This window comes from Cynocephalus volans, chromosome 16 (genome assembly GCF_027409185.1).
Source record: "Cynocephalus volans isolate mCynVol1 chromosome 16, mCynVol1.pri, whole genome shotgun sequence".
NCBI lineage: Eukaryota > Metazoa > Chordata > Mammalia > Dermoptera > Cynocephalidae > Cynocephalus > Cynocephalus volans.
The window spans coordinates 61136791-61162452 of NC_084475.1; the positions used below are offsets into that span (position 1 = coordinate 61136791).

Genomic DNA, 25662 nt, shown 5'->3' on the forward strand with positions numbered 1-25662 from the left:
GAAAAGACAAGGATTCCCCATGGCTGGAGGAAAGAGGTGCTGTCTCTTCAAGGGCTATGTATATCAGAGTGGTCATTGTGGTTGCTGAGCATACCATTTAGTACAGGCTGTGCAGTCACGCAGTCCTGGGAGTCAGCCTTGGCTCTGTCCCGCATAAGCTCTGCCACTTTGGGCAAATTCTTTAAACTTACTGAGCCTCAGTTTCCTTGTATATAAAGTCTTAATGAAAATGTACCTCACATGGTTGTGGGGAGGAAGAAATAAGAACATACATCAATGATAATAGCTAACACTTATAGAGGGGTGAGTAAGTGTGTGAGTGAGTGTGATCAATGTATTTGATCCTCACAACAACCCTAGGTGGTTGGTATAATTTCCACGCCCATTTTACAGTTGAGGAAGCTGATGAACAGAGACATTGAATGGCTTCCCCAAAGTCATACAGATGATAAGTGGCTGAGCCAGATTTTCAACCAAGGCAATCTAGCACCAGAGTCTAAGCTCCTAACTGCTATACTATGCTCAAAATTCTCTATATTGATTTGCAGACAAAATGAGGACAAGTGGCAGATGCAAGAAAAATGCACATGCCAGAATCCTGAAGTTGCAGCTTTCAAAGGCAGTCCCTGATATCTCAGGTGCCAGGAGTGGCTAGATGGAGAAGGGCTCTGTATGAGGACTCAAAAGGTAACCTTTGAAGTCCTCAGACCATGGGTGGCTCCCCTGACCCCGCAGGCAGAGAGGACAGGCATGTGCCTCTGAATCATTTCTCATCCAACCATGTCTCTCAGCCCCACTTGTGCTCTGCAAGGGCAGCTCATCTGATTACTCAGATTCCCAAGTCCCAGCATTTTTGAAATGCCGAATTTTATCTGTGTTGACAATCAATAAAGCTTTTAAAAATAGAGATAGCTCTTATTCTGGAGGGTATTAAGTGCTGGTGAGCAGAGCTAAGAATGCAGAAAAAAGTAATGACCCTGAATTATTAACATCTCCAAATAGTTTGTTCATTTACATACAATTGGGTGCTTATCAGTCAGACTGGCACAAAACCAATCTTTATTTTTAAACCACCATCTTCCTTTCATGTTGTATTCTCCTCTATTTTTTAAGGAATGAGTGGTAAATTTCATTACTGTGAACAGTGGTATCTGACCCTCCAAGTCTCACATAGACTTTAGTATTTCCTTGTTTTAGTATTTTCTCATTTTTTACACCAAGCACAGTGTTTGCCTACTCAGTCACCGCTTTAGAATAAGTCATTTCTTCAAAACTACTGTCCCACCAAATGTATGTAAGATAATCAAACCAAGGACCGGATGCACATCCTATGTCATCTGGGTGTATATTGGATGGGGAGAGTGAACCAGGTTCCCAGATTTCTCTGGGTCACATGAGTGGCAGGAGATGGTACCCATGAGCACTTTCTGGCTCCGACAAGTGGCATCTGCCAGCATTTGCTGCCACCTACATCAACCACAGAGCATCTTTAAGAGAACCAAGTAGTCTTTCTAGCAGCAAAGGTATGAAAATGATTAATATATTTGAACATATGTACAAGAGAAACTCATGTTAAAAAACCAAATAAGGAGAAAACTAGATCCTCCAACCTTTTCCACAACATTAATAATTTAAACTACAAGAGGGAGGTCTAAAAGCTCACTACTCAGCTTTCACCAAGGTAAGCCACTGAACTGATTGCTCAGAGATTCTGAGAAAGGGGCCACGCCCTCAGTGACAGAGTGGCAGCAAGGCTCCACCTGCTGCCACAGGCCCTACAACACTCACTGCCTCCCCAGGACCACGGTCCACTCCTTTAGGAGCCAGTTCCTCCATGAAACCATCCCTGTAAATGCTCCTTCCCCAAGCAGGCTGAGTGAGGGCTTGGAGTGTGACAGATCCGATGCGAGCCTGGCCAGCCCTATCTCTCATCGTGTGACTTTGGGCACTTCAACCTCTGAGCCCCAAACTCCTCCTCAGTGACATGGGGACTGGTGCTCAGCATCTATTCCATCTTCCTTTTAGCGTGCCTTCCTGAACTGCAGGGATTGGGAAATCTCACAATGACATTTTCCAAGCTCCCTTGCAGCTGGGTGCAGGTGTTTATCAGGGTTAGCCAATCTGATACTCTCAAGCTAGATTTAGAAGGTAAAAGTCACGGTGGAGACTATGCTTCTGCTATTTCTCCTGGAAATTATGGGGAGAAGTTTTTTCTGTTATTATTAACCTGTGGTGTTTAGTAACTAGTGTCATAAGCACTGAGAGGAAGGGCACTGCTGGTTTGTTCCAGAACACAGCAGTTCCAGTGGCAGCTTCTTGATTCCTCACCTTCCTGATTGAGGAAGAAACAGTGGCTCTTTGGGCAGGCCAGTCTTATAGTATGGTCTAGGAGTCATTCCTGAAGCCCCAGCCTGCTCCTGTAGCCCTCCCAGTGATTTTGTAAGCATGAAACCCTTTCTCTCTTTAAAATAATAGAGAGGTTTCTATTTTCTGCAACTGAGCCCAGGCTGATATATCTCTCCATCCTCCAGAGTGGGTGAAAGGACTAAAAGACTGACAGGAGGCAGCAGAGCACAGCAGTTAAGAACATAAGCTCTGGGCTCAGATGGCCTGGGCTTTAATCCTGGTCCTGCCTCTTGCTTGCTCTGTAACCATGTTTTTGCCTGACGGGGCTATTATAGGATTACATGAGATAATACATGTAGAATCCTTGCCACAGTACTTGGTCCCTAGTAGGAATCCAATAAGTGTTAGTTTCTTTTCACCCTGAGTTCCCAGAGGACCCTCTGTCCCCTTCTGTTATAGCACTTGTCACATTGTATTGATTAGTCCTTGGTGAGCACAAACCCAGAGGACTGTCTGTAGTGTGTGAGTAAGAAGTATAGAAATATCCCAAATTCCAATCAAGGTGACTTGGAAGTAACTTAAAGAAGGCAAACTGAAAAATGATGGTAATTTATTAAGTGAAAAGATACTTGTCTCTGTTGGGGAAGTACCGTGTGAAACAGGTGGTCAGGTGTGAAGGCACAGCAGAGAGGACGAAGAGCAGCAAGCGGCAGGGACGGCCAGGCCCGTTCAAAGGCACTCGAGGGTAGAGGAAACCTTGGCTGAGCAAGTGCTGCTTTGCCCTCAGTAAGGTCATTCCTGCTGTGGGTGAGAGTCTGTCAAGCTTTTTTTTTTTTTTTTTTTTTGTCTTTTTTTGTGACCGGCCGTACCGCGCTCAGCCAGTGAGCGCACTGGCCATCCTTATATAGGATCCAAACCTGCGGCGGGAGCACTGCTGCGCTCCCAGCGCCACACTCTCCTGAGTGCGCCACGGGGTCGGCCCTCTGTCAAGCTATTTTAGCAAAGCCACACTTCGTAAGTCCATCATAATGACATAATCTGGCTCCCTATTTTGTTATCTATACAGAGCGAACCGTGCTCGTAAGACCAGTCAACTTGACATTTTAATTCCTTATTGTAGATTAATAGATTGTCACCCTGATTATTACAATTTTGCTTTTCATGTACTTGCCTACAGTTGGATAAGGCACTGATTTGAGCTTTCCATTTGGGTTTAGAGATGTAGCTCTCATTGTATTTTAGTGGGTTCTAATTGGATTTGTATTAATATATAGCAGTCATAATGAGCTTGGTTAATACAAGTCTACCTTGGAGAGACAATCCCTTTGCAGTGAGCCATCATAATCAGGTTTATGACTCCAGCGGGTTGAGAGCCAGGCTGCTGACCATGGCAAATTTACCAAGTTACTTACTACCTGCTTCTAGTGCCTTGTGTATGACCAACTATAATCTTCAAACTTGAGCATCCCAACTGTATACAATGGTCTGCTTTCCTATCTGTGAGTTCCTGATGTGCAGTGACCATTTCTTAATCAGATTTTACCTCCAAATGCTCAACTGAGTGCTAGGCACATACATAGTTGATATATAATAAATATTTGATGAATGAATCCATAGACAAATGGATGTGTCCTTCTGCAGAGGAGTTTAAAAATAAAACAACTATAGAAACAGCAAAAGAAAACAACTCAAAAGGACTCTAAGAAGAGGAGAATCATAAGCTTAAATATTCTATGATGATTCTTTGAAAATACTCAAAATGTAGCTGTTGATATTCCAACATTTTGGATAGCTTTTTATATAATGTTGTTATCATGGTGTATTCATTTTCTACCACTGCTGTAACAAACTACCACAAACTTTGAGGCTCAAAACAACATCCATTTATTATTTCACAGTTTCCATAGGTCAGAAGTCCAGGCACAGCATGGCTCAGCTAGGTTCTCTGCTTGAGCAGTCATGTTACCACATGACAACAATTCACCTTTAGGAGGCATCAAAAATTTTAAAAAACAGATTTTATCTGGTTCCATTTCAGACTAGTCTCTTTGAAAGAAGTCTTGACTTCAGTCTGTTCACTTTACTCAGAAAAAGATCCTGTTTCTACAGTCCTAGTAAATGCTCAAGTTTAGGGAAGACTTTAGGGGGAGATGGGGGTGGCACCAGAAATGTACATGACTATGGCTTGGAATCGATGCTCCAGGCTTCTACCGTAGCTTCTTAAAAACAGAAAATTTTGTTACTTACTTGAAAATTCTGGGGTCACTTCATTCAATTCACTAACTCACAACTGAAAGAATAGACTGGCCAGATGATAACAGATCATAAATTCCTTATAGGTAAGGTTTGTCATTTATCTCTGTACCCCAAGAGCCAAGTATGGAGTCTGTTGTGTATTAAGCACACTGTATGTTTGATAAGCATGAGAGTTTTGGATGAAACTAAACATGGTAGTAAGATACACGGTTGCATAAAAACAATTGTCAATAATTAGAAAATTTTACTGATTCATTAGTTGCAAAGAAGAAAGGAAAAATTGTAAAGCAATTTATTTTGCTTCCTGTTTTCCTTCTACTCCTCTTCTCCTCCTTCTTCTTGCCTTAAATAATGTTCACCTAAAATTCCAGAAGGCTATTTTTTTCCATTGTTAGCAAATAGATGCAGAACAGAAATAGCCCCTTAATAGTTAAAACATAGCTTGAGGAAAAGGCCAGGCCCAGAACTGAAATAAAGAAACATCCAAAATACCCCAACAAGCCAGTGGGATTTCCTAGTCTTTTAAAATCACATACAACTCAGCAAAGATCGTGACAAAGGTCTAGACATACCAACAGAGAAACTTAAGAGATTTCACCACTGATTCTGTGTTAGGATAGTTTCAGTATCAAACCAGTAAGACCTAGTTTATGAACACAAAAGGGAATAACCTGTGACCTTCAAATAGACATGAAGTCCAACCTTCTGCCTGAGCTAAGTTGGTGAAGAAGAGACTACACATGGGGCCGGCCCTGTGGCTCACTCGGGAGAGTGCGGCGCTAGTAGCGCCGAGGCTGCAGGTTCGGATCCTATATAGGGATGGCCGGTGCACTCGCTGGCTGAGCGTGGCGCAGAAAAAAAGAAAGAAAAAAAAAAAAAAGACACAGGAAGGTCCCATCATGCCCAGTTTCCCATCTCATCTCTCTTTGCAGGCCCGTCCACATGAGTAGGATCTCAGCCTTCCTCTGGAAGAGAGAAGAAAAACAGCCTGTTTGTGGGATCAGAAAGTTGTACTGCACTTTGTGATTGATACTATTCCATATGGAATTCTGACCTTTCCTTGTTTGTTTCTATTAGGTATTTAATTTAAAAAATGAACCTAGGAGTTAGAACATAACATTATTTGGAAAATAAATTCCTCTTGCTAAGAGATTGTTGGCATATGGAACCAGAAAGTCCTATGGGAGTGGTGTACCTCTTAAAGGTTGTCAGTGAGGTTGGATTGTGCAAGTGAGAGCGCCCAAGAGTAGGGGAAAACCTTGTCAGGTTTGATTTGTTTTAAATAAGGAGGGTGATTCCTTTTAAACACCACTAAATCCAATACCTCAATTAAGAAAGTTCTTTTATTGGGGCTGGATGGTTAGCTCATTTGGTTCAAGTGTGGTGCTGATAACAGCAAGGTCAAGGGTTCCAATCCCCAGCTGCAAAAAAAAAAAAAAAGGTCTTTTACTTCCTACCTATTGCTGATATTTTTCAATAAGTCCTGCTAATCAGGCAAGCTGGAGCTAAAACACATTCTCTTGTTCTGCTAAGGTTAAGTCACCTGCTCTCCTTGTCTCAATAGCTTACCCTATACTGCAATGCACCTTTCCTCTGAGGCTCCTGGGATAGACTGCAAAAAGTGCTTGCATAGCTCTTTTGTGTCAAGATTGCACAGTAATTTGTGTGCAGCCTATCGATTTATGTGAAGACACTCATCTTGCCAAACAAAGGAAAATAAAGTACAATTTGCTTACTTTGTGATCCTGCTGTTTACAAAGAAGATCAAACAAAAGACAACTATGAACAGGCACCTAGACCTGGAATACAAAACATAATGCTTTAACTTCTGATTCTTACTACGTCTGTCATATGGTAGCAAGTTGGCATAATTTAAATACCAGAGGACCTTGTTTTGAATTTCTACAACTGTATCTGGTTTCTCAGTGTAGGTGTCCAACTCACCAACAGATGGTACCCAACATTTTACCCATTAAACACTACAATCTCTATATCTAATAATGAGATTGGACCAGATAAGATCACGGAGCAGATTTACATTCTGCACAGAGATTTTGCCAGCTTTTCAAATGCAAATTAAATTTATGGATTGAAGCCTCCGAAATTATATCATAAAAGCAGAGCTATAAGCCATTTTCTTTAGTCAGTTCATAAGAACAAAGTGTTTGCTGGAAAATGGCAGCATTACAGCCATATGGACACTTTCCCTTGAATGAGAAAAAATTGAGAATGTAGAAACAGATCACTTAAAATAATTGCCATATGCCTTTAAATAAAGAATGCTCTGGTTGCCCTTGGTTTTGACATCAATCATTCAGTACTTATTTACTGAGCACCTATTATTTGCCAGGCACTCTTTCAGGCATTAGGGATTCATGTGTGAACAAAAAAAACTCCTGCCCTAAAGAAGCTTATAGTTAACCACCTTCTACATTTGTACCATACACCATGTGCTGGCACAACTGGGACCCCTGAGGGGGTGAGAAGGCCACCCGTTAGGCCCATCAAACTGGATATATATGCTCTGCTATATCGTGTTGTCAAAAACATAATATGGTCTTTTTGAATAAGATAGGTTAATTTTTCTCAATGTGTTTCTTGGCTCACCAAACAGTACAGAATTTTGTAATTCAATCTGAGCCACATAACTTTCTTTTGTGGAATGTTGGTGTGATTGACAGATGATTTTTATTACGCATCAAAGCATTTTTCAATCAAAAATTGAAAATTTGTTGCTTCCTATTTTACTGAGAAAACAGAAACAAAAAGACAGCTTCTACAGGCCCCAGCAGCACATTCATCCACTACCTGTAGCCGTGCACAGTTACGGGTTCCCTTCCTCCCACGCAGCAGTGCTCACCAGGCCCTGCTCTTCCATATGTGTGGGGGTCCCCCCTCCCCCACTTATCCAAGGACATGGCACCAGCAATTCGTCCCTGTCTCACATCATCAAATCTTCTTTCTGCTGTGCATTTCCCATTACTACCTAAATGTGCTATTATCTTTCCCACTAAAAAAAAAAAAAAAAAAAAAAAAATCGCTTGACCCTACATTTTCTAAGTACCCTCCTCCCATTTCTTGAACCTATTTCACCAGGTTTTCACCCCCATCACTCTGCCAAGACTGTTCTTGCCAAGTCACCAAAGACCTCCTTACTGCTAAATCCCATGTCCAATTCTCTGTCCTCATCCTACTTGGTCACCATGTGACACAATCACTCCCTTTTCCTGGAGATGCTTTCTTCATGGCTTCCCCATTCCTTCCTCGGTAGCTGCCCCTTCCCAGCTCCTCTGCCGGCTCCATAGCACGTTCCTCCCACCTCAGTGCTCTGAACCCCAGGACTCAGGCCTTCAACCTCTTCTCTATCTTCTTTCACTCCTGGCTGATTTTATTCAGTTGCATGGTTTTAGATACTGTATGTGATGTCTAGATTTAAATACTATCTCACAATTTCTTTTTATTTTTTCTTTTAAAGATGACCAGTAAGGGGATCTTAACCCTTGACTTGGTGTTGTCAGCACCACGCTCACCCATTGAGCTAACCGGCCATCCCTATATGGGATCTGAACCCATGGCCTTGGTGTTATCAGCACCACACTCTCCCGAGTGAGCCACAGGCTGACCCCTATCTCACAATTTCTGAATTCATATTTCTAGTCCAAATTCCAGACTCATTTACAACTGCCTACTCAATATCCCCATTTAAATGTTTAACTTAACCATTTAGATCTCCAACTAAAATCTAAAATTGAATTCTGTTTTCCACTTGAAACCTGCTCTTTCCAAAGTCTTCCCTGTCTCAATTAATAGCAATTCATTTTTCTAGTTACTCAGGACAAAAATCTCAGTATCACTCTTGATTTCTCTCTTTTTATCACACCCTGCACATAATCCATCAGCAAATGCTGTTAGCTCTACCTTCAAGATGTGTCCAAAATATGATCACTTCTCACTGCCTCTCTGTGCTGTTATTGCCCTGGTCAGGCCACCTTGATCACCCAACTGGATTACTGCACCAGTGACTGAACATGTGGGTAACTCTGCTCCCACCCTTGACCCAACAGCCTGCCTCAACATTTCTATTGCCTCTAACACAAACCACACTGAACATGATTCAGACCTTCTCAGTGTTTCTGTGGGTATGATCAGCATTAATTACCACATCACCCTCATACTGGCAGATGCCATAAAAGATGAAGTACTGTGTTCTGACCCTGTACTTAAATCCAGACAGATATATTCTTGTGTACTCTTATAGTTCTTTTGATTTGTGTTGCCATCAGCTGTCTGACTGATGTGATCAGCAGGGCTGCAGCATATGCTGTACATTTGTGCACTGACCAGCAGTGCATGGCTGGGGGCAGCAAAGCCTGTGTTCTATGCTCCAAGACATGAGCCCCGCTGGGCACTGCATCTGCCACACACCCCCGACCCCCAGAGGAGACGGGGCCTTTCTCTTTGCACAAAGATGACTTCAGCTCATCGCATCCTGCACTTGTAGGACTGTCCGCCTTGGGAGAGGGGGTGCCTTTTCTAACTGGCTTGCTTAGAGCAAGGAGCCTTTTTTAACCTGCTTAAAGACACTGAATGGGTCAGTAGCAGGCCTGGTTATCATAGGAGTCTACCCCGACTCAGCACCCTAACCACTGCAAACCATATAGATCACATTTGCTGATTCTAACTTCTTTATACACTGAGAAACTAGGCAACATAATTTATTTGAGTTCTGTACATGATAAAAGTAAATAGACTCTAATAAAGAGTGTCATGAACTTGTTATATGATTAAGTGCCTGAAATTTAGAATGTTGATCTTGTGGTATCTATTTGGCTACTCGAAAATCCTGTTGGATTTGGATCTTGGTTCTATTCTGAACATCTGGATAAGGGACTTCTGGACAAATGAGAATTTATGGGATTAAAATCATACCCAAATATGTTAATCTCTGAAGATTACTACATGAGGATTTTTTTAGGATGTTCGTATTAGAGCAATCCTTTCTATAAAGACTATTTTAGCCCTATACTGAAAATATGCTTGAAACCATTATAATCCTATTTCCTAATATCCCCATTCAGCACTTGCCACTGTCTCTTCATGTCTGAAGTTTTGTTCTAACATGGGCTCAGATAGCAATCCATTTCTATCACCTCATTAATTATCACACTATCCCATGAGGTGAGGGAAAGACTGGCCATCTGCTCCCACTTCTTGATGCAAAAAACAGGGGATAGATAAATACATATATAACTCATGAAATGTTGGAGCATTGAATGAGATAATAGGAATATAAGAATATTTAAAAATAGGTGTATAGAAACTAAAACTTCACACTGATCATTCACTGAAGCAGTGAGATTCTCAGATAAGCAATTATTTCCCAGGACTCGTCAGGTTCAAAAGAGAGAAAAGCAGCTCATAGCAGATCACAAATACTTATAATTTTTTTTAAGGTGGTTAAAAAAAATTAGCTCTTTAATCCTCCATAACCCAACTCTAGGATTTTAAAAATTTTAATAAGAGGCTCCATGCTGATAATATTTTTCAACAAGCTATTCAACTACAGAAGGTTCGTCATATGATACACATTTGCAAGAAATGGAACTGAAACTGGAATGGTTCTCCAAACACTGTTTTACTAAAAATAATCAAAAGCATGTATTGGGGCTGCTGAGAGGAAGGAAGCATCACTCAGTGGTGGCGTGTGGCAGAGATACTGATCCAAGGTTCTTATGCAATGAATATCACTGGCAATGCCACTTACTTGGGGCTTATCTCCCAGAGCCACCCAGAGAAATGGAGGTAGAGTTGGATTAATTTTTAGCCCAGTTGATGATTTTCCACCAGTGAAGCATGTGGTGCTATTTCCCAGGGTGTTGAAATTCTTCTCCTAAGGCACAACACTATTTTGTCCTGTTCTATTTATTTCCCTTAAGTGTGTGTGACTTGCAGAGCATTAACATGCCAAAACATATGTTTCCTGAGTCTGTTCTCCCATCTCACCTTCACTTAGACTTTCAAGGTCAAAGCTATTTGCGGCTATCTACGTAATTGGACTTACAATAAAAGGCAGCAGAGAATAGCAGATTTGTAATGGCCCTTCATAGCAAGCATCAGAAGAGCAGCCTGGCACATCTGAATGCCATTTAAATAAACCAGCCTCTCATTCAGGGCCACACAACTCCATCCACCACGCCACCAGTCACTGTGCAGCTGACGCAAGCTGGAAGTGTGAGAGAGGATGTTTCCTGGGCCCCTTGGAAACCTCTAGAGCTTTGTATCAATTGCGTATTTTTTGTATAAAGCATGATCATGTGGTTAAGTACTCTTAGCCTTTTAATGTGCACATTAATCAGGTTTGTGCAATTACTGTTCACGCTCGACAGTGATAGAGTAGATCATTACTGGTATTGTTGCTATTTGCTATATGTAGCTCCATACACTTACAAAGCTTTCTTCAAGATGGGTGAAAATGTTCCTGGGGCCTGGAATGGAAGGGGTTGTATACAGTGGGGGAGGGGTGTAAATGGTTAGGATTGGCCCACAACAAAGACGTGTAAAGCTAGGTGCCAAGGTACAGACAGCAAAATAAACAAAGTTCACATCTCAGAGTGAAGGACTGTGGCCCAAGGTTTTTTTGTTCTTTTGTTTTCTCCCAAAAAGGCTTCTGGGCAAAAGGTAGGGAAGGATATTTTATAACAAGAAACTCTTAGATAAGACAGAGAAGCATCAGGAGTAGGTAAAGAAGGGGGTTGCAGCAACCAGATGACAAACATACCTATGTAATGCATAAAGGCAGGAAAAGTCATGAAGAAAGAAAGAAAGGACTACTCTGACCATTTCCAGCCCCTGCCGCTTCAAGGCTGGAGCTGCTGAGTGCACAGAGCAGGAGCTGGCAAAAGCCACAGCTGTGCCCATTGGATGAAGTTGCTTGGAGGCGGCAGGGGAGAAGAGGGCCATGGTGGCCCCCAGGCCAGCAAGGTTTCTAATAGGGTTCCCATGGACCCACAGAGAAGTGAGGAGCCACACAACTGAGAAAAAGGAGTCACTCAGAGGCTGGTGAGTCACCGCAAGGGACCAGTGCACGGCCTGCCCCATGGGAACTGTTTGGAGTGTGAGTAGCGGGGAAAACGGGCCCACCAGGGGAACACTGGGGCACAGCAAGGACAGCTGATCTGCCCCAATCAGCACAGGATCACTCACTGGAGACTGGTCAGGAATATAAAACTATAGGCAGTGCAGTTTGCTGAAAAGACTCAGGCCCAGACCAGAGTTTCTATTCACGCTGGGTGTACTGGATATCATGAGAACTGGAAGTACCTATAAAGTCAACCTTTAAAACCTGAGCTGCACAAAAAGCCTTCCCCAGGGAATCAGCAACAAAGCAACAATTTAGTTCAACTGCAGAGCTCAAGTGCTGGTCCCCACAGGAACTTCCCCCATTTTAGAAGTAAGCAAAGGACAAAAAATTAGTTCCAGTGCAGAGTTAAAGTGGTAGGTACAGCAAATAATCCAACACAGAACCAGAAGAAAAAACAAAATACCCACAGATCAGAGAGACAAAGTTTGATATTAACTAGTAAAAGTCTCACATCACCAAAGAACACCTATGAAACCTAGAAGGACTGGAAGTCCCCTTGGCTACCAAGCCAGGGAGGGGGAACGGCTGGGGACCGCAGCCATGACCTCCAACACCCGCAACCAACCCAGCAATGACCACTGAGTAACCACAGGTAGCACCCTGGGCTCTCCTGAGCCAGGGTGGTGGGGGCCAAGGGCCTTGGCCATGCCCCACTGACCCCCACAAACTGCCCAGTGGTGACCAACAAGCCACTATAGGAAGCATTCTGGGCTCCTGAGCTGAGGTGGTGGGGCATGAGGGTTTCAGCCACACCCCCCTGACATATGCACCCAGCCCAGCTATGACCAAGCCACCACTGGAAGCCCTCTGGTCTCCCCTGCAGGAATGAGGGGGGTGCCACAGGACTCAACCCCACCCCTCCTCCTTCCTCTTTCTCCCACCCTATTTCCTTCACCCTTCTCCTCTTCCCTGCTCAACTGCTCTGCAACAACATCATAGAATGTAAAATAAATAAATAAATAAACTTAAAAAAAAAAAGGAAAAAAAAAATCAAGAGATCAATCTTTTCCCAAGACCAACCCAAGGTAAGAGGCAGCTTTAGGATTGATCCAAGGGCCCGAAATCACTCCATAGACAAGTAGCCTGGAGAACAATATGGAACAACCTAGAATCCTAGGGATTCCCAGTCTAGGAGCTGCCTCATCTATGAAGCACATTCCTTAAAAACATACAGAATGGGAAAAAATACTTGCAAATCATATATCTGATAAGGGACTTATAGCCAGCATATATAAAGAGGTCTTAAGCTCAACAATAAGGCAAATAGCCTAATTTAAAAATGGGTGAAGGATCTGATTAGACATTTCTCCAAAGAAGATATACAAATGGCCAATAAGCTCATGAAAAGATCCTTGACATCATCATCCATCAAGAAAATGCAAATCAAATTCACAAGATACCACTTTGCACCCACAAAGATGGGCATAATCAAAAAGACAGATAACAACAAATGTTGATAAGATGTGGAAAAATTGGAACCTTCAAACACTGTTGGTAGGAATGTAAAATAGCACAGACACTTTGGAAAACAGTTTGACAGTTCCTCCAAATGTTAAACATACAGTTAGCATATGACCCAGTAATTCTACTCCTAAGAATATACCAAAGAGAATTGAAAACATATGTCCATGCAAAAACTTGTAAACAAATGTTCATTGCAGCATTATTCACCATGGCCAAAAAGTGGAAGCAACCCAAATGTCCATCAACCGATGAGTAAATAAACAAAATGTGGTACATCCACACAATGGAATATTATTTGGTCATAAAAAGGCTTCAACAGAGATGAATCTTGAAAACATTATGCTAAATGAGAAAAGCCAGACACCAAATATTATATAGTTCCATTTATATGAAATGTTTAATCTACTAGGGGCTGGAGGGAGGGAGGTATGGGGAGAGACTACTAGTGGGTACAGAGTTTCTTTTGGGAGTGATTTAAATGTTCTAAAATTAGACAGTACTGATGGTTGTACAACTCTGAATATACTAAAAATACTGAATTGTACACTTGGGATGAATTCTATTGGAAATAAATTATATTCCAAAAAGCTGTTATAAAGAAGTCAATAGAGAAACACGACATGATGCTAGAAGGCAAGGAGAGCAATTTAGGGTCACAGCTGGAGTACTCTGGCTTTTAGAATTGAGAGCCTTCACCTCCCTTGACACCCACCTTGCAGCCTGTGAGAGCACTGGGGATTTCTAATGGCGCCTGTTTCTTAAGTAGGAAAATTTGTCGCTTGCCACTCCACCTTAATCATAAGCCATTATATTTTATGACTGATTCAGGTCCAGATTTTTATCCTGAACACTTACTACCATCATCAATTTCTTGAAGATTTAAGTGCCCTTTGCCCTTCTACCCATGACCCCAAGCCAGGCACCGAATACTGCAAATGGGAATAGCTGGGTACCAAGCCAAAGGGAATGATTCTTTCCAAGATAAAAGCACAGATGCTGGCAAACCAACATGAGGAAGAGCTGTGATGAGATGGTACGTGAATAGCTAAGATTAAATACTGATGATGTATGTAAGAAAAGAGTAATACATTTGTAGGGCAGCAATAGGAGGGCTCAAGACAATTTTCTGGTTGAGCAAGGTTCAGTTTCATAAATAGGGAACTGTTTCTCTCTTAATCCTCTGCAAGAATAAAGGGAGAGCCAGTTCAAGTGCAAACACTGAGGATCTAACTATGAGTTAGGGGTTAGCTGGGGAACTGCACATTCATATGGTCACAAAGGAGGCATAGAGAGGGGGACCTCGGAAGGGAGGTGAAGACACCAAATGGCAGGAGGAAAACACACGGGGGGCAGGGAAACAGGACTGAGGGAGAGCAGGCCAGTAGCACAGGATAGGGACTCAGAGCAAAAGAGACCATGAGTAGAGCATCTCTGGGTGTGTGGGTGGTAGGGGGAGACAGAAGTTGGACTCTAAGCACTTTTCCTGTTCATTCTCATTCAAAATTCACAGCCTACCTATGAAAGAAATTCTATTATTTTTCTTAATTTATGGATAAGCAAACATAAGCCCAGAGAGGTTAAGTAACATGCCCAAGATCACACAGCTAAGAAGGTCACACTATCCTAGGCCTAAATAATAAATAATTCCATGGTGGTAACCCTTAACCATTATACTGCCATTCAGAAAACCAAGTCATAGGTTCTTGAAATATGCCAATGCTCAGTGTCTACCGCAGGAATAAAATATCAGAAGTGGTTCAACATATATTTAATTGCTACCAGGTGGTAGGGAAAATGAAAGCGACTCAGCCTACATGAGTGGTTAGAACAGCAGGCTGTGGGAGGAGCAGTGCTTCGGGTTTTAGCTGAAGGTCAGACCTGTATTTTTACTTGCACTTTGCTTGTCCAAACCAAAGTCCATCAACAGTAAAAGAGAAAGTTACTTACAAAGCACCAGAAACTCACTTGGCCCTTTCCAAAAAGATCCTATGGACAGGTAAAGAAGCCCTCATTACCCCTCCAAAGAACCCAATCCACTGTAATTGGGGCTTTTAATTAGAAAAGCAGTGTGAAGGAGGTAAGTTCAGGGCTTCTTTACCTCACCGTCTCTTTTGCTGGCCAATCCATAATTACAAGTATACTGTCTCTTTCCCCTTAACAGAGAAGCAGAGTTATCAGAGCTGGCAAGGCTCTTGGAGATAAACTAACCTTTTCATTTTCAAAGAGGAGATGCCTGGGGCAAAGTGCCTGGTCCAAGATTATGCGGCCAATGTGTGGGTGGGATGAAAGGGACTTCATTTCTCAGGCTTGGTCCTGCCAATGCCAAGTTCTGAGTGCACCCTTTGAAGCTGTGGACACAGCATTAAATACGGCCTGGTGCCCAGACCCTTTTCAAAACTAATAGTTTTTACTAGTACGAGAATGGCTGCATCATTTGGTTTACAAATCCAACCCTTCACAGAAAGGAAACGAACTTAATCAAAACACAGCTTCAGCCTTCTTGTCAAGGTTCTGCTTCTCACCGATTCCACCACCTCTCTGCTCTACCCACGTTTCTTTTCTACCCGATGACAAGCTCATGAAGTGCAAAACAACCAGTGAGCACATCATGCTACAATCTACGCCTTCCTTACCCTGCAATCAGTCTATGTCAGAGCGAGAGAAACACAACGATTTGGTGGGTGTTGGCATCTTAGGACCCTGCAGAAGCCTGAGCTGGTTACCCAACTGGAGACAGATGGTGTGTGCACTTAGAAAGGAAGCCACGATGACGTGTGGCTCCAGCTCTAAGTGGCTAAAAGAGTCCCAGCCACGAATACTAGCATGAATTTACACATACTTAATGGTCTCTTTGGATTCTTGGTTCTGAAACCCTAACTAAATTATATAAAGAAGTCAGGAGTCAGAAGCAATGCCACCAGCAGCCCAAAGGGCACCTTTGTTGAATTAAGAAAAGGCACCCCTTCCTCTGGGCAGTCACAGTCCCACACCAGAGCACACAGCTCATACACTCGTACAGTAGAGTGATGTTTGGATTTCTGCCCCTATTTATCCCCTTGATCAGACAGATGTCCTCGTGCAGTACACAGCTAGCACAGCTTTGCAGGGCAGCCCTGTTAAGAGGAAGAAGGAGGAGAAAGAAATTTCTTAACATGGTATTTCTTAAAACTTAGGTCACATCCCATTGGTGGGTCACAAAATTGTGGTAGAAAGTTGGAACCAATATTTTAATGGAATGGAAAATACAATAGATATATAAAAGTGCCTTACACTTGGATTTTATTTTTATATAATATGCAAATATGTATGTGTGCATGTGTGTGCATGTATGTACATATTGGGTTGAGAGGTAAGATAAATCTCTTAGTGCGGGTCATGGTCAAAAATATTTGAAAGTCACTCACTTAACAGAGCTTAATATAAAAAGTGAATCTAATAATGAGGCTTGCTTTGTCTTTATTCCCTAAATACCCAGTGAGAACCACTAAGTTATAAGGTATTCCAAAAAATTTGTGGAAAATAAAATGGAAAGATAATACAAATCTTTCCATGAACTCTTTAAAGTATCCTCTTATAAGAGAACTAGCATGCACTTTGGAGTCAGACAGACCCAAGTTTAAATGCAATTTAAATGTCATTAAATTTGGAACTGAGGTAATTATTTATGTTTCGTGGTCCTCAGATTACTGATCTGCAGATAGAGACGATAATACCTATTTCAGAGATGACATGGTAAAGAATACCTGGAATTAAGCACTGCCTAGTTTTCAGATCCCTCTCTTCTCTCAACGTTGGAGAGACCAGCAGAGACCAGCAGTCCAGGGACACACAAGCAGCTGCCAGGAGGATTTTCACTGCTGGAAGCCATAAATGCCGTGGAAGTCTAGTGTCCCACAGTAAACTTTAAATGACTAATTCTCATGCACATTGTTCTCCCATCTGTCTGGAAGTGCAACCTCCCCCAGCATGCTTACGCCAAAATTGTTGTTAGGTCAAGTCAATTAAATCACTTGAAAAAAAAATACTATATGTAAGCCAGTTAAGGAAAAGAGTTAGGTGACAAGAGTATATAGTTAGACTCTGATCTCTTATTTAGGGTAAATGTATTAGATTGCTACTTTGGCATGGTTAGAATACTCCATATAGGAAGAATTAGAGCTTCCAAGGACAAAACTGACAAGCTAAAATCAATCTGTTAGGTCATCAAGATCAAATCTCCCATTTTCCAGATGAGAAAATAGGGATCCTGGGAGGTATGGAATCCCCAACGTCATATGGCCAGAGAGCACATCCCAGTTCCTGGTACCCTCATCTCCAACTCCTCGGTCACAGGGCCTTCTCTCCAGAATAATTCACCCATTGAAACAAACACCAAAACTGCAAAAACTTCCTGGCTTTATTTAGGTGTGGAAATGTGGGGAGAGATGAGAGCTAAAGTTAGTGATTCTCAGCATATATTAAGAGATCTTTCTGTGAGCCATCACAGTGAACTTTAAACTTGACACACAGGACACATAAGAAATTGACAATTATAAAAATAAAATTTTAATTCTTCATAAACATGTTTCAAAACTCAACCTCCCAATAAATCAAATAAATGCAAATTAAAACAAATTAATTAAAATGCTATGATTGACCTATGAAATTGGGAAACATTAAAAATTATAATATTCAACATTATCAAGTATGTAACAATGTGGCAGAAACTTTAAAAAGCTAATAAACTTTGATCCAAAATTTCTGCCTCTACAAAATCAGAAATTCATGTGTAAGGCTGTTTGTTGCAGCATTTCTTATAGTAGAAAAATATTACAATAAATTACAATATGAAAATGGCTTTCTACATTATGAAAATACTAAATAGTAAATAACATTTTAGAACATTTAATGATATGAGGAATGCTCATAATAGGCTCAGATTTTTTTTAAAAAAAAAACCTTAAAATTGTACATACCCAATATGATACATATCTACTAGGAGAATGACACTAAAAAGATCAACCTGGCAGATTTGAAAAAGAACCACATAGCACTCGTAAAAACAAAAAATATGATAATTAAAATTAAAATGTTTTCAAGAATTACTGAATATATAAGGAAGCAACTCCACATGGCCGAGAATCAGTAAAACAAAACTAGACCCATAAGGATGCTGACACCAAAATGACCAATTATAAAATAGAAACTAAATATATTTACTATGTTTAGATGAATAAGAGAACACATTATAAGTATGATGAAGGAATAAGAAGCAATGAAAGTCAACCTGGCAGATTTGAAAAAGAACCACATAGAACTTGTAGAAACAAAAAATATGATAATTAAAATTAGAAACTCAATGAACGAGGTTTTGAGCAGATTAAACAAAATTGAAGAGAAGATGAGAAACTGGAAGGCAGATATAAAGAAATGAACAAATGAGGATCACAGAGAGAAAAAGGTGAGCAGTCAAAACACATGGAAGGTAGGTTGAGATGGTTCAAGGTATATCTAACAGGAATTCTAGAGGGTGACTATAGGAAGAACAGGTAGAGGCAAAACTGGTGGAAGACGCCAATCCTCACATTCAAGAAGCCTAATGAATCACAGATAGAGTATACGTAAATGAGGTAACCACACCTGACATAACTTAAAAATGCCAAACACGGAAAACAAAGAGAAAGCTTTAAAAGGAGTCAAAGAGAAAAGACAGACAGCAAAAATGGAATTCACAGAAAGTAGTATAATATTATTTTTAAAGTGTGACAGCAAAATAATTTTTAGCCCACCAAAACTGTCTGTCAAGAACAAAAGTGAAATACATTTCTAAGCAAGTGAAGATCAGGAGTATTTACTATTAACAGATTCTTGCTAAAGGAACGTATAAAGAAGGTACATCAGGAGCAGAGGAAACAAATCATAACAAAATGGTCTGACATACAAAAAGGAATGAGAAGGGAAAAAACTGGTAAAAATGTGCAAAAGTTTAAAACAGATGATATAATGAAAATGCCTAATTTGTGCGGTTTAAAAAATGAAGGTTATACCTCAATAAAGCTGTTAGACAACATCAAGGTAGAACTTTAATGCTGGACTTCAAACCATACACAATGGAGAAAAAGTGATTGAGTTAAAATGTTCTAAGATCCTTACACTGTTTAGCCAGAGTGTAAAGATATTAATTAAATTTATACTATAGGTTAACTATCATGTTAAATTTTCCAGGGTAGACACCAAAAGAATAGAAATAATTTGCATAAATTCCTATCTATTAAAGGCAAAAAAGATTTAGAAAAAAATTTAATCCAAAAAGGCAAGAAAAAATGGTAAAAAGATCAGAACAATAGAAAGTACAAAATAGCATGATAGAAAAGAATACAAGTGTAACAGTAATCACCATCAACGTAAACGACTAAACTTTCCAGTTAGAGACAATGATTGTCAAACTGAATTAAACAAAATGCAGCTATATTCTGTTTACTAGAGACTTATCTGAAATAAAGGAAGGTTGACAATAAAAGAACAGAAAAACTAAGCCTATTAAACCCACACTGTAGATGTACTTGTGTCCCCAACAGACAGACAGAAGCTGAACCTAACGATGCCGTTCTTTGTTAAAGCTAAAATACGCATTATCTAGTTCTACAAAAAAACAAAACAAAAAAACCCAAACAACAACAACAACAAAACCACCACAACAAAAAACCACCAACCCCCCCAAAAACAAAAAAGGAGAAAGGAAATAGAATAAAAGGGGAGGGAAAAGTGAGGGGGATGAAGATGAGGAAGAGAGGAGGGAGGAAGGGAGGGATGTTATAATTCCCTGTTCTGTACGTTGCCAGAAAGATTCACAAAGTTTAAGTCGTCTCTCGCCAGGGAATGGCCAAGAGCATTTTGAACTGTGTCACGAAAATCCACTGGGCTCTTTTGGGTCTCTTAGAACGATCTGTCCACTCTCTGACTCACAAGCAGTAACTGATGGGTTTGCTTTTAATATATGTAGAGGGAAACAAAATAAGGAAAATATTATCATGCGGTATCCCTAGATAAACCCACGACATTCACAGACATCTACTCAGTTAAGAATATCAATGCCTCAATTTTCTTTCTTTTGAGAAAGACAGAGAATTCGTTTCTAAATCTATCAAGTAATACATCCTTTTATTTATTATAAGGACAATATTACCTTCCTTCAGGTTTGCACATTAATTTTACTATTTACTCGTTTGGAGGGGGATCAAAGGTTGGGTTGTGTAGTCGATTCTGTGTCTTCAGCAAGCTTGGGGATATACATGTGCAGTTATAAAATTATTTGTAGTGTAATACTTTGCAGGAAATACTTAGTTTTATAAGGAATATTTATAATATTGCTTTAATTCTGATATTCCCAAGAACATTAATAACAATTTGAATTGCAAAACCTCTGTTTACAACTTTTCAGGAGCGTACGAACTGAAAAAAGCAAGACACACCTAAGTTACTAAGTAGTCTGGCTCTTAAACTATTCAGCTTTAAGCATCTTTATTTAGATCATTCCCTTCATTAAAACCGGGCCAACTTGCTGTCGGATTACAGTGCCAGATCTAAGAAGAAGTTAAATACCATGGACAGCTGCTTTCTAGGCCAGTGACAGCCTAGCTCCAAACAGAACAAGGGACCACAGCAGCTGGGCCAGGCACACTGCAAAATGCACTGGACACCCTGACATTCCACTGCTTCAGCATCCTGTAGGATTCAAATGTATTTCTAGCCAGCTAAAGAGAGGTTTTCAGAGGAAAGCCCCAATCATTTATAAATAAAAATACCCTTGAAACAAAAGTCTGTGCTTAGCACAGATACTTCTAAACCTCAGCCAATGGCCTACTTATTTCAAGCAAAATCTTACACAATAAAATTTCAGGACAAAAGGCATTTGGAGGTTTCCTTGGAGTTTATGATAATATTTGGACTGCACATATTCACTGTATGTGAACAAGGACTTATGAATATTATAATGTGACAAATACTATATGCCTCTAATGGGTACAATGACCTGCTCAACTCAACGATTTATTGGAGTAAATTCAATATTCAAAGAATGTTTTATAATTCTCAAATCAATTAGTTTATTCTGATTCACTTTTTATGTAAGAACAGAACATAAAAGGAAGGAAACTAACATTTACTGAACAACCCACATTTGCCAAACACCATGCTAGATGCTTAACATTCATTTCTTCATTTAATAATTTTCCTAACCATACAATTTAGGTATTATTACTCTCATTTTCCAAATCAGGAAACAGAGTTTAGGCCCAGAGAGTTTATTTAAGTGACTCCTCTGAGGTCACTGGACTTACTACACACTTGGGCTTAAAACACTTTTCTCCCAGAGTCAAACCTCAGGGTCTCTCTACCATGTCCTGACACTACACAACTTTTTAAAAAAGCTAATAGTATCACTAAAAGAAATAATAGTGATAATAACAACAAAATAAAAAAATCACATAGAGGATAGAGCAATTAAATGACATTAGAAACTATTACTTTATGAAAAAAAAGCCAGTTGATATTTTCCCATGCTTCACAGTTGCCCCATGACATATATCATTAATAATGGATCTGGACTAAGATTTTCAACTTGTCTATGAAGCAAGTAGTTTCAAAGATATTTCACTACTTAGAGCCCAGCAAAGTTGATGATTTTGTAGCAAGCACCATCTGACGATTTGTGCAAGAATATCTAAAATGTGTTTTCCTCCACTTTCCCAAACTCCCGAATCCCATAATTATGCAAATAAGACAATGAGGTAGCTTCGCATGAAAACATGCTTAGAATTTTGCTTCCTAAATTTGTGTGCAACACATTTCTCTCTATGAAGACTCCATTGAGGGCCACATTTAGTTTAGGGCCTTTTTTTTTTCTCTAAGTTTTCTGATGTCATCAGAAGCACTGACTCTTGTACGATAGGTGGGCCACACTCAAGGGCTCATCCTCTTTGGGACAACTCATTTTCAGTGCTTGGGGAGCAAACCTCTGTAAGGTTCTAAAATCAGGTATATGATAAAGGCTGTCATTGCTGAAAAAAATATTTTCCAGCTATGATTCAAAAGTGAAATTGGCAAGGTGAAATTTCCTGAAGAAAATCATGCATCATTATGTGCTGTTACACCTAAAAATGTATGACTGTGCTCTTCCATTTTTGAGGAATACTAAATAAGACATAGCTGTGTTTAAAAAAAAACAACTCTACCCCCATGAGAATTTACAGTTCATTCTAGTTATCGAAGGAAACAATAAAGATTAAATGAAATAAATTAAAACAATTGGGTGCTAAAAAGAAAATAATACAATGAACGCATTTTGGGGGACAATCAGAACAGGAGAAATTAGCTATGAACCTGCTTTCTTTTGTAATTAGGTAAATCCAGAATTCCCCAATTTAAAAACATACAATATTAAGCATAGCACAAAATTATGGACATGAATAACTGTTAAGAAATGTCAGCCTGAACTGCTGACTTATACATTATTGTAAAAATGACCGGATAGTCACCTAATTGGTAGGTAAAGTCCTGCCAGGTCTATTTTAATGAGTGTTTTACAATTGATTAAACATGGTCTGTAACCTGAATTTAAAAAGTTATTTCCCAAATGCATGAAACTAGTTCCCATCCCCACCCTCACGAAAATCAGAATATGAAGTCCTCCTGCAATCTTACATATACCACTGGATTGCTCTGAAAATTCATTTTTCAGAAATGTTGCCAATATAACCTTCAGCTGAGTCTGCATCTAAGTTAATGAAGTTCCAGTGTGGTGTAACAAAACAAAAAAGTACTGAGTTCTCAAAAAGACTTATTACTGTTGATATGCCCAGGATATTTATAAGACATCGAGTCATTTCCTTGCCTCTAAAAAATATGCCTTTCCTTGACAATTGTTCAGTATTCTAATTGGAATAAACATAGAGAGTTTTAATGCAAACCACTCAAATCACTTGAGCAGAGGGCTTTAGGGATCATCTTTTTTGCTGCTAAGTTAGAGCAGGAAGGCTCCAATGATGGCCCTGTCATGCTCTGAAGGATATGTACTCAGTTGTCACAACTGCATGCTTGTTTGCCATATATTTTGCTAAGTGATTTTTTTTCCCCTACAGTTTCTAACAACCAACCATACACCGAGGGAAATGTTAGAAGAAATGTAGTATAAAACATTTCTCATTTGCATGTAATAGAAATATTACCAGTGTTTATTCCTGCACGTTGCATTCATTTCATGGCTGCTACAAAAATGATGGTCAAACTTTACTATGAAGGAATTATATAAATTTAGCTAAATTAATATCATTTTTTCTTTTCTTTCTGGAAATAATCTCTTACTCCCTACTCAAACATCTGTTTTTTTTGCACACATGAGAGTTTTCCTAGATGCTAGCATGAAAAATCTGCATATGTATTTTGGTTTTCTGTTTAAAATCACATTCAGAAATGACATTCTACTGTTAGGATACAAATCAGAACTGCATTACAATACAACATACCATTTTATTGATGTTGCTTATTCATTATTTTTAAAAAATAATTTACATTTTTGCAGATCAATGTCTTCTAAACTCTTTACCCATTTGCTTCGCATCTAAGTGGTAATACGGTAACTATTATTATTAAAATTCCCTCAAATTCTACCATAAAAATATTTTGGGTCCTGTTTCTTATGTCATGCAAAATGGGCCATAGAGATACAGAGGTAGGTGACAGGGCTGTCCAATGACTCTCTTTACAATGGATACTGAATAGTTTCTGGTCACGTGATTTGAAACATGATCATTATGGATCAAGAAAAACGGTCATGACCACTCTAAAGACCAGATCTGCTGGGCCCTAGGCTGGTGACTTGAGGGTACAGCTCTGGTGTCACAAACAAACTTTATTCCCTAAACATCTTTAAAGAGATTGTTCTTGATAATTGTCACGTGCCCATTTAAAAAGAAAAAGCCCTGCAACTTGCTAGGCACACATACATTTTCCCATGAAAAATAAATTGTTCACAAAATTATTACATCTACTTTCAGGAAATAAGAGACAAGTAACTGCTGAGTCTGCTCTGAAATGCTTACATAACCTATATTTACAAATGTTTTACTCTGAAGCAAGTAGCTGGGCAACTTAGTAGACATTTATAAGAATACCCAAATTATTTTTTCCACTGCCATGTTTGTTAAAGAACTGCAAAATGCAATCTGCTATCCACTACAGCCCCAAACACCATCACATAAAAAAAAGTTGCAGATCTCAAAAACATAATAATTCAGAACTGTGGTCAAGAAGAGAATTAAATAAACAAACACCACCACTAACCTTTGCTTGGGCTTCTGGTGCTGTCACCTTGACGACTTTATTGCGATGTATCATTTGCTTCACCCATCTTTCTACTCGGACGTTGAATTTCATGAAAACCACATAGCCAAAATAAGCTGTTAAGAGAAGCAAGCTTTCCCACCACATGATAAAATTATCCAGGAAAAATATGATCAGCATGATCAAGTCAATGATGTAGAAGGACACATCCCGAAAGAGTGGCCACCATGTCAGGTTTAAGATTTCTCTAGAAAACAGAGCACACATGCCAATAACAAAGAGGATATTGAACACTGCTGAACCTACGATTGTGCCTATGCCAACGTTGCTATGAGCAATAAATACCCCTATGAGAGATGTGAAAAGTTCTGGGGCTGACCCCCCCGCAGCCATAAAGGTGGCTCCAGCCACATCATCAGAGATGCCCAGTTTTTCAGTGATGACAGTCAAAGAAGGAACAAAGAATTCATCGCAGACAATGGCTAAGGCTATGAACATGTAGATCATTCCAATGACATGGAGAATAATGGCACCCTTTCTTCTCTCTTCAAGGGAAAAGATGTCTTTAGGATAGTCTCCTTGGGCATGATCTGTACTATTCTCAGATTTGCCTTCCTGAGAATGAGGTGGCTGTGGAGTATAATCCTGAATCTTGTCATTTAAATCTAAGAGAGTTCTTTGATGGTAACTGTGTGCTACCTTAGGGCCACTAACACTGGCCTCTCCTGTGCTCTGTGTGTCTGTCTCAGAAAAGGCACTGATTGAAAGTGAGACAGTGCTAATGGCTACCAGGCCCATGAAAAGGCCCAAGATTCGAATTAACTTCAGTTTTTTCCTGACATTATAATGCCTCCTGCAGCCAGACAGTGACTCATCCAAACACCATTTCTCAAGGAAGGTGATGGTGGTGCTTTGGTGCAGATCCATCCTGGGTCTTCTGGTGGATGTGGTGGTCTTCAAACTTTAGACTCAACCAGATGGTTCTTTCATATTTTTCCTTACTGTACAGTTAATGGTTCTTGTGGGACACTTCCACAATCAGGGATTCTTATGCTTCACAGGAAATTTTCACCATTTATGCTTAAATAAAAATAAAAACAAGGATAAGTAAATCATAAAATCATGTCTTTTTTACA

General features: G+C 39.9%; 1 protein-coding gene across 2 annotated transcripts in view; it reads right to left on the reverse strand.

The window, feature by feature from the left end:
• Positions 1-25453, reverse strand: part of SLC24A2 (solute carrier family 24 member 2) — a 270174-nt gene extending 244721 nt beyond the window's left edge. For both annotated transcript variants that reach the window (XM_063081228.1, XM_063081227.1), the window contains exon 1: positions 24527-25453. In XM_063081228.1, coding sequence (XP_062937298.1) covers positions 24527-25453 — 927 coding nt within the window. The remainder of the gene's footprint in view (positions 1-24526) is intronic.
• Positions 25454-25662: the final 209 nt, after the last annotated feature.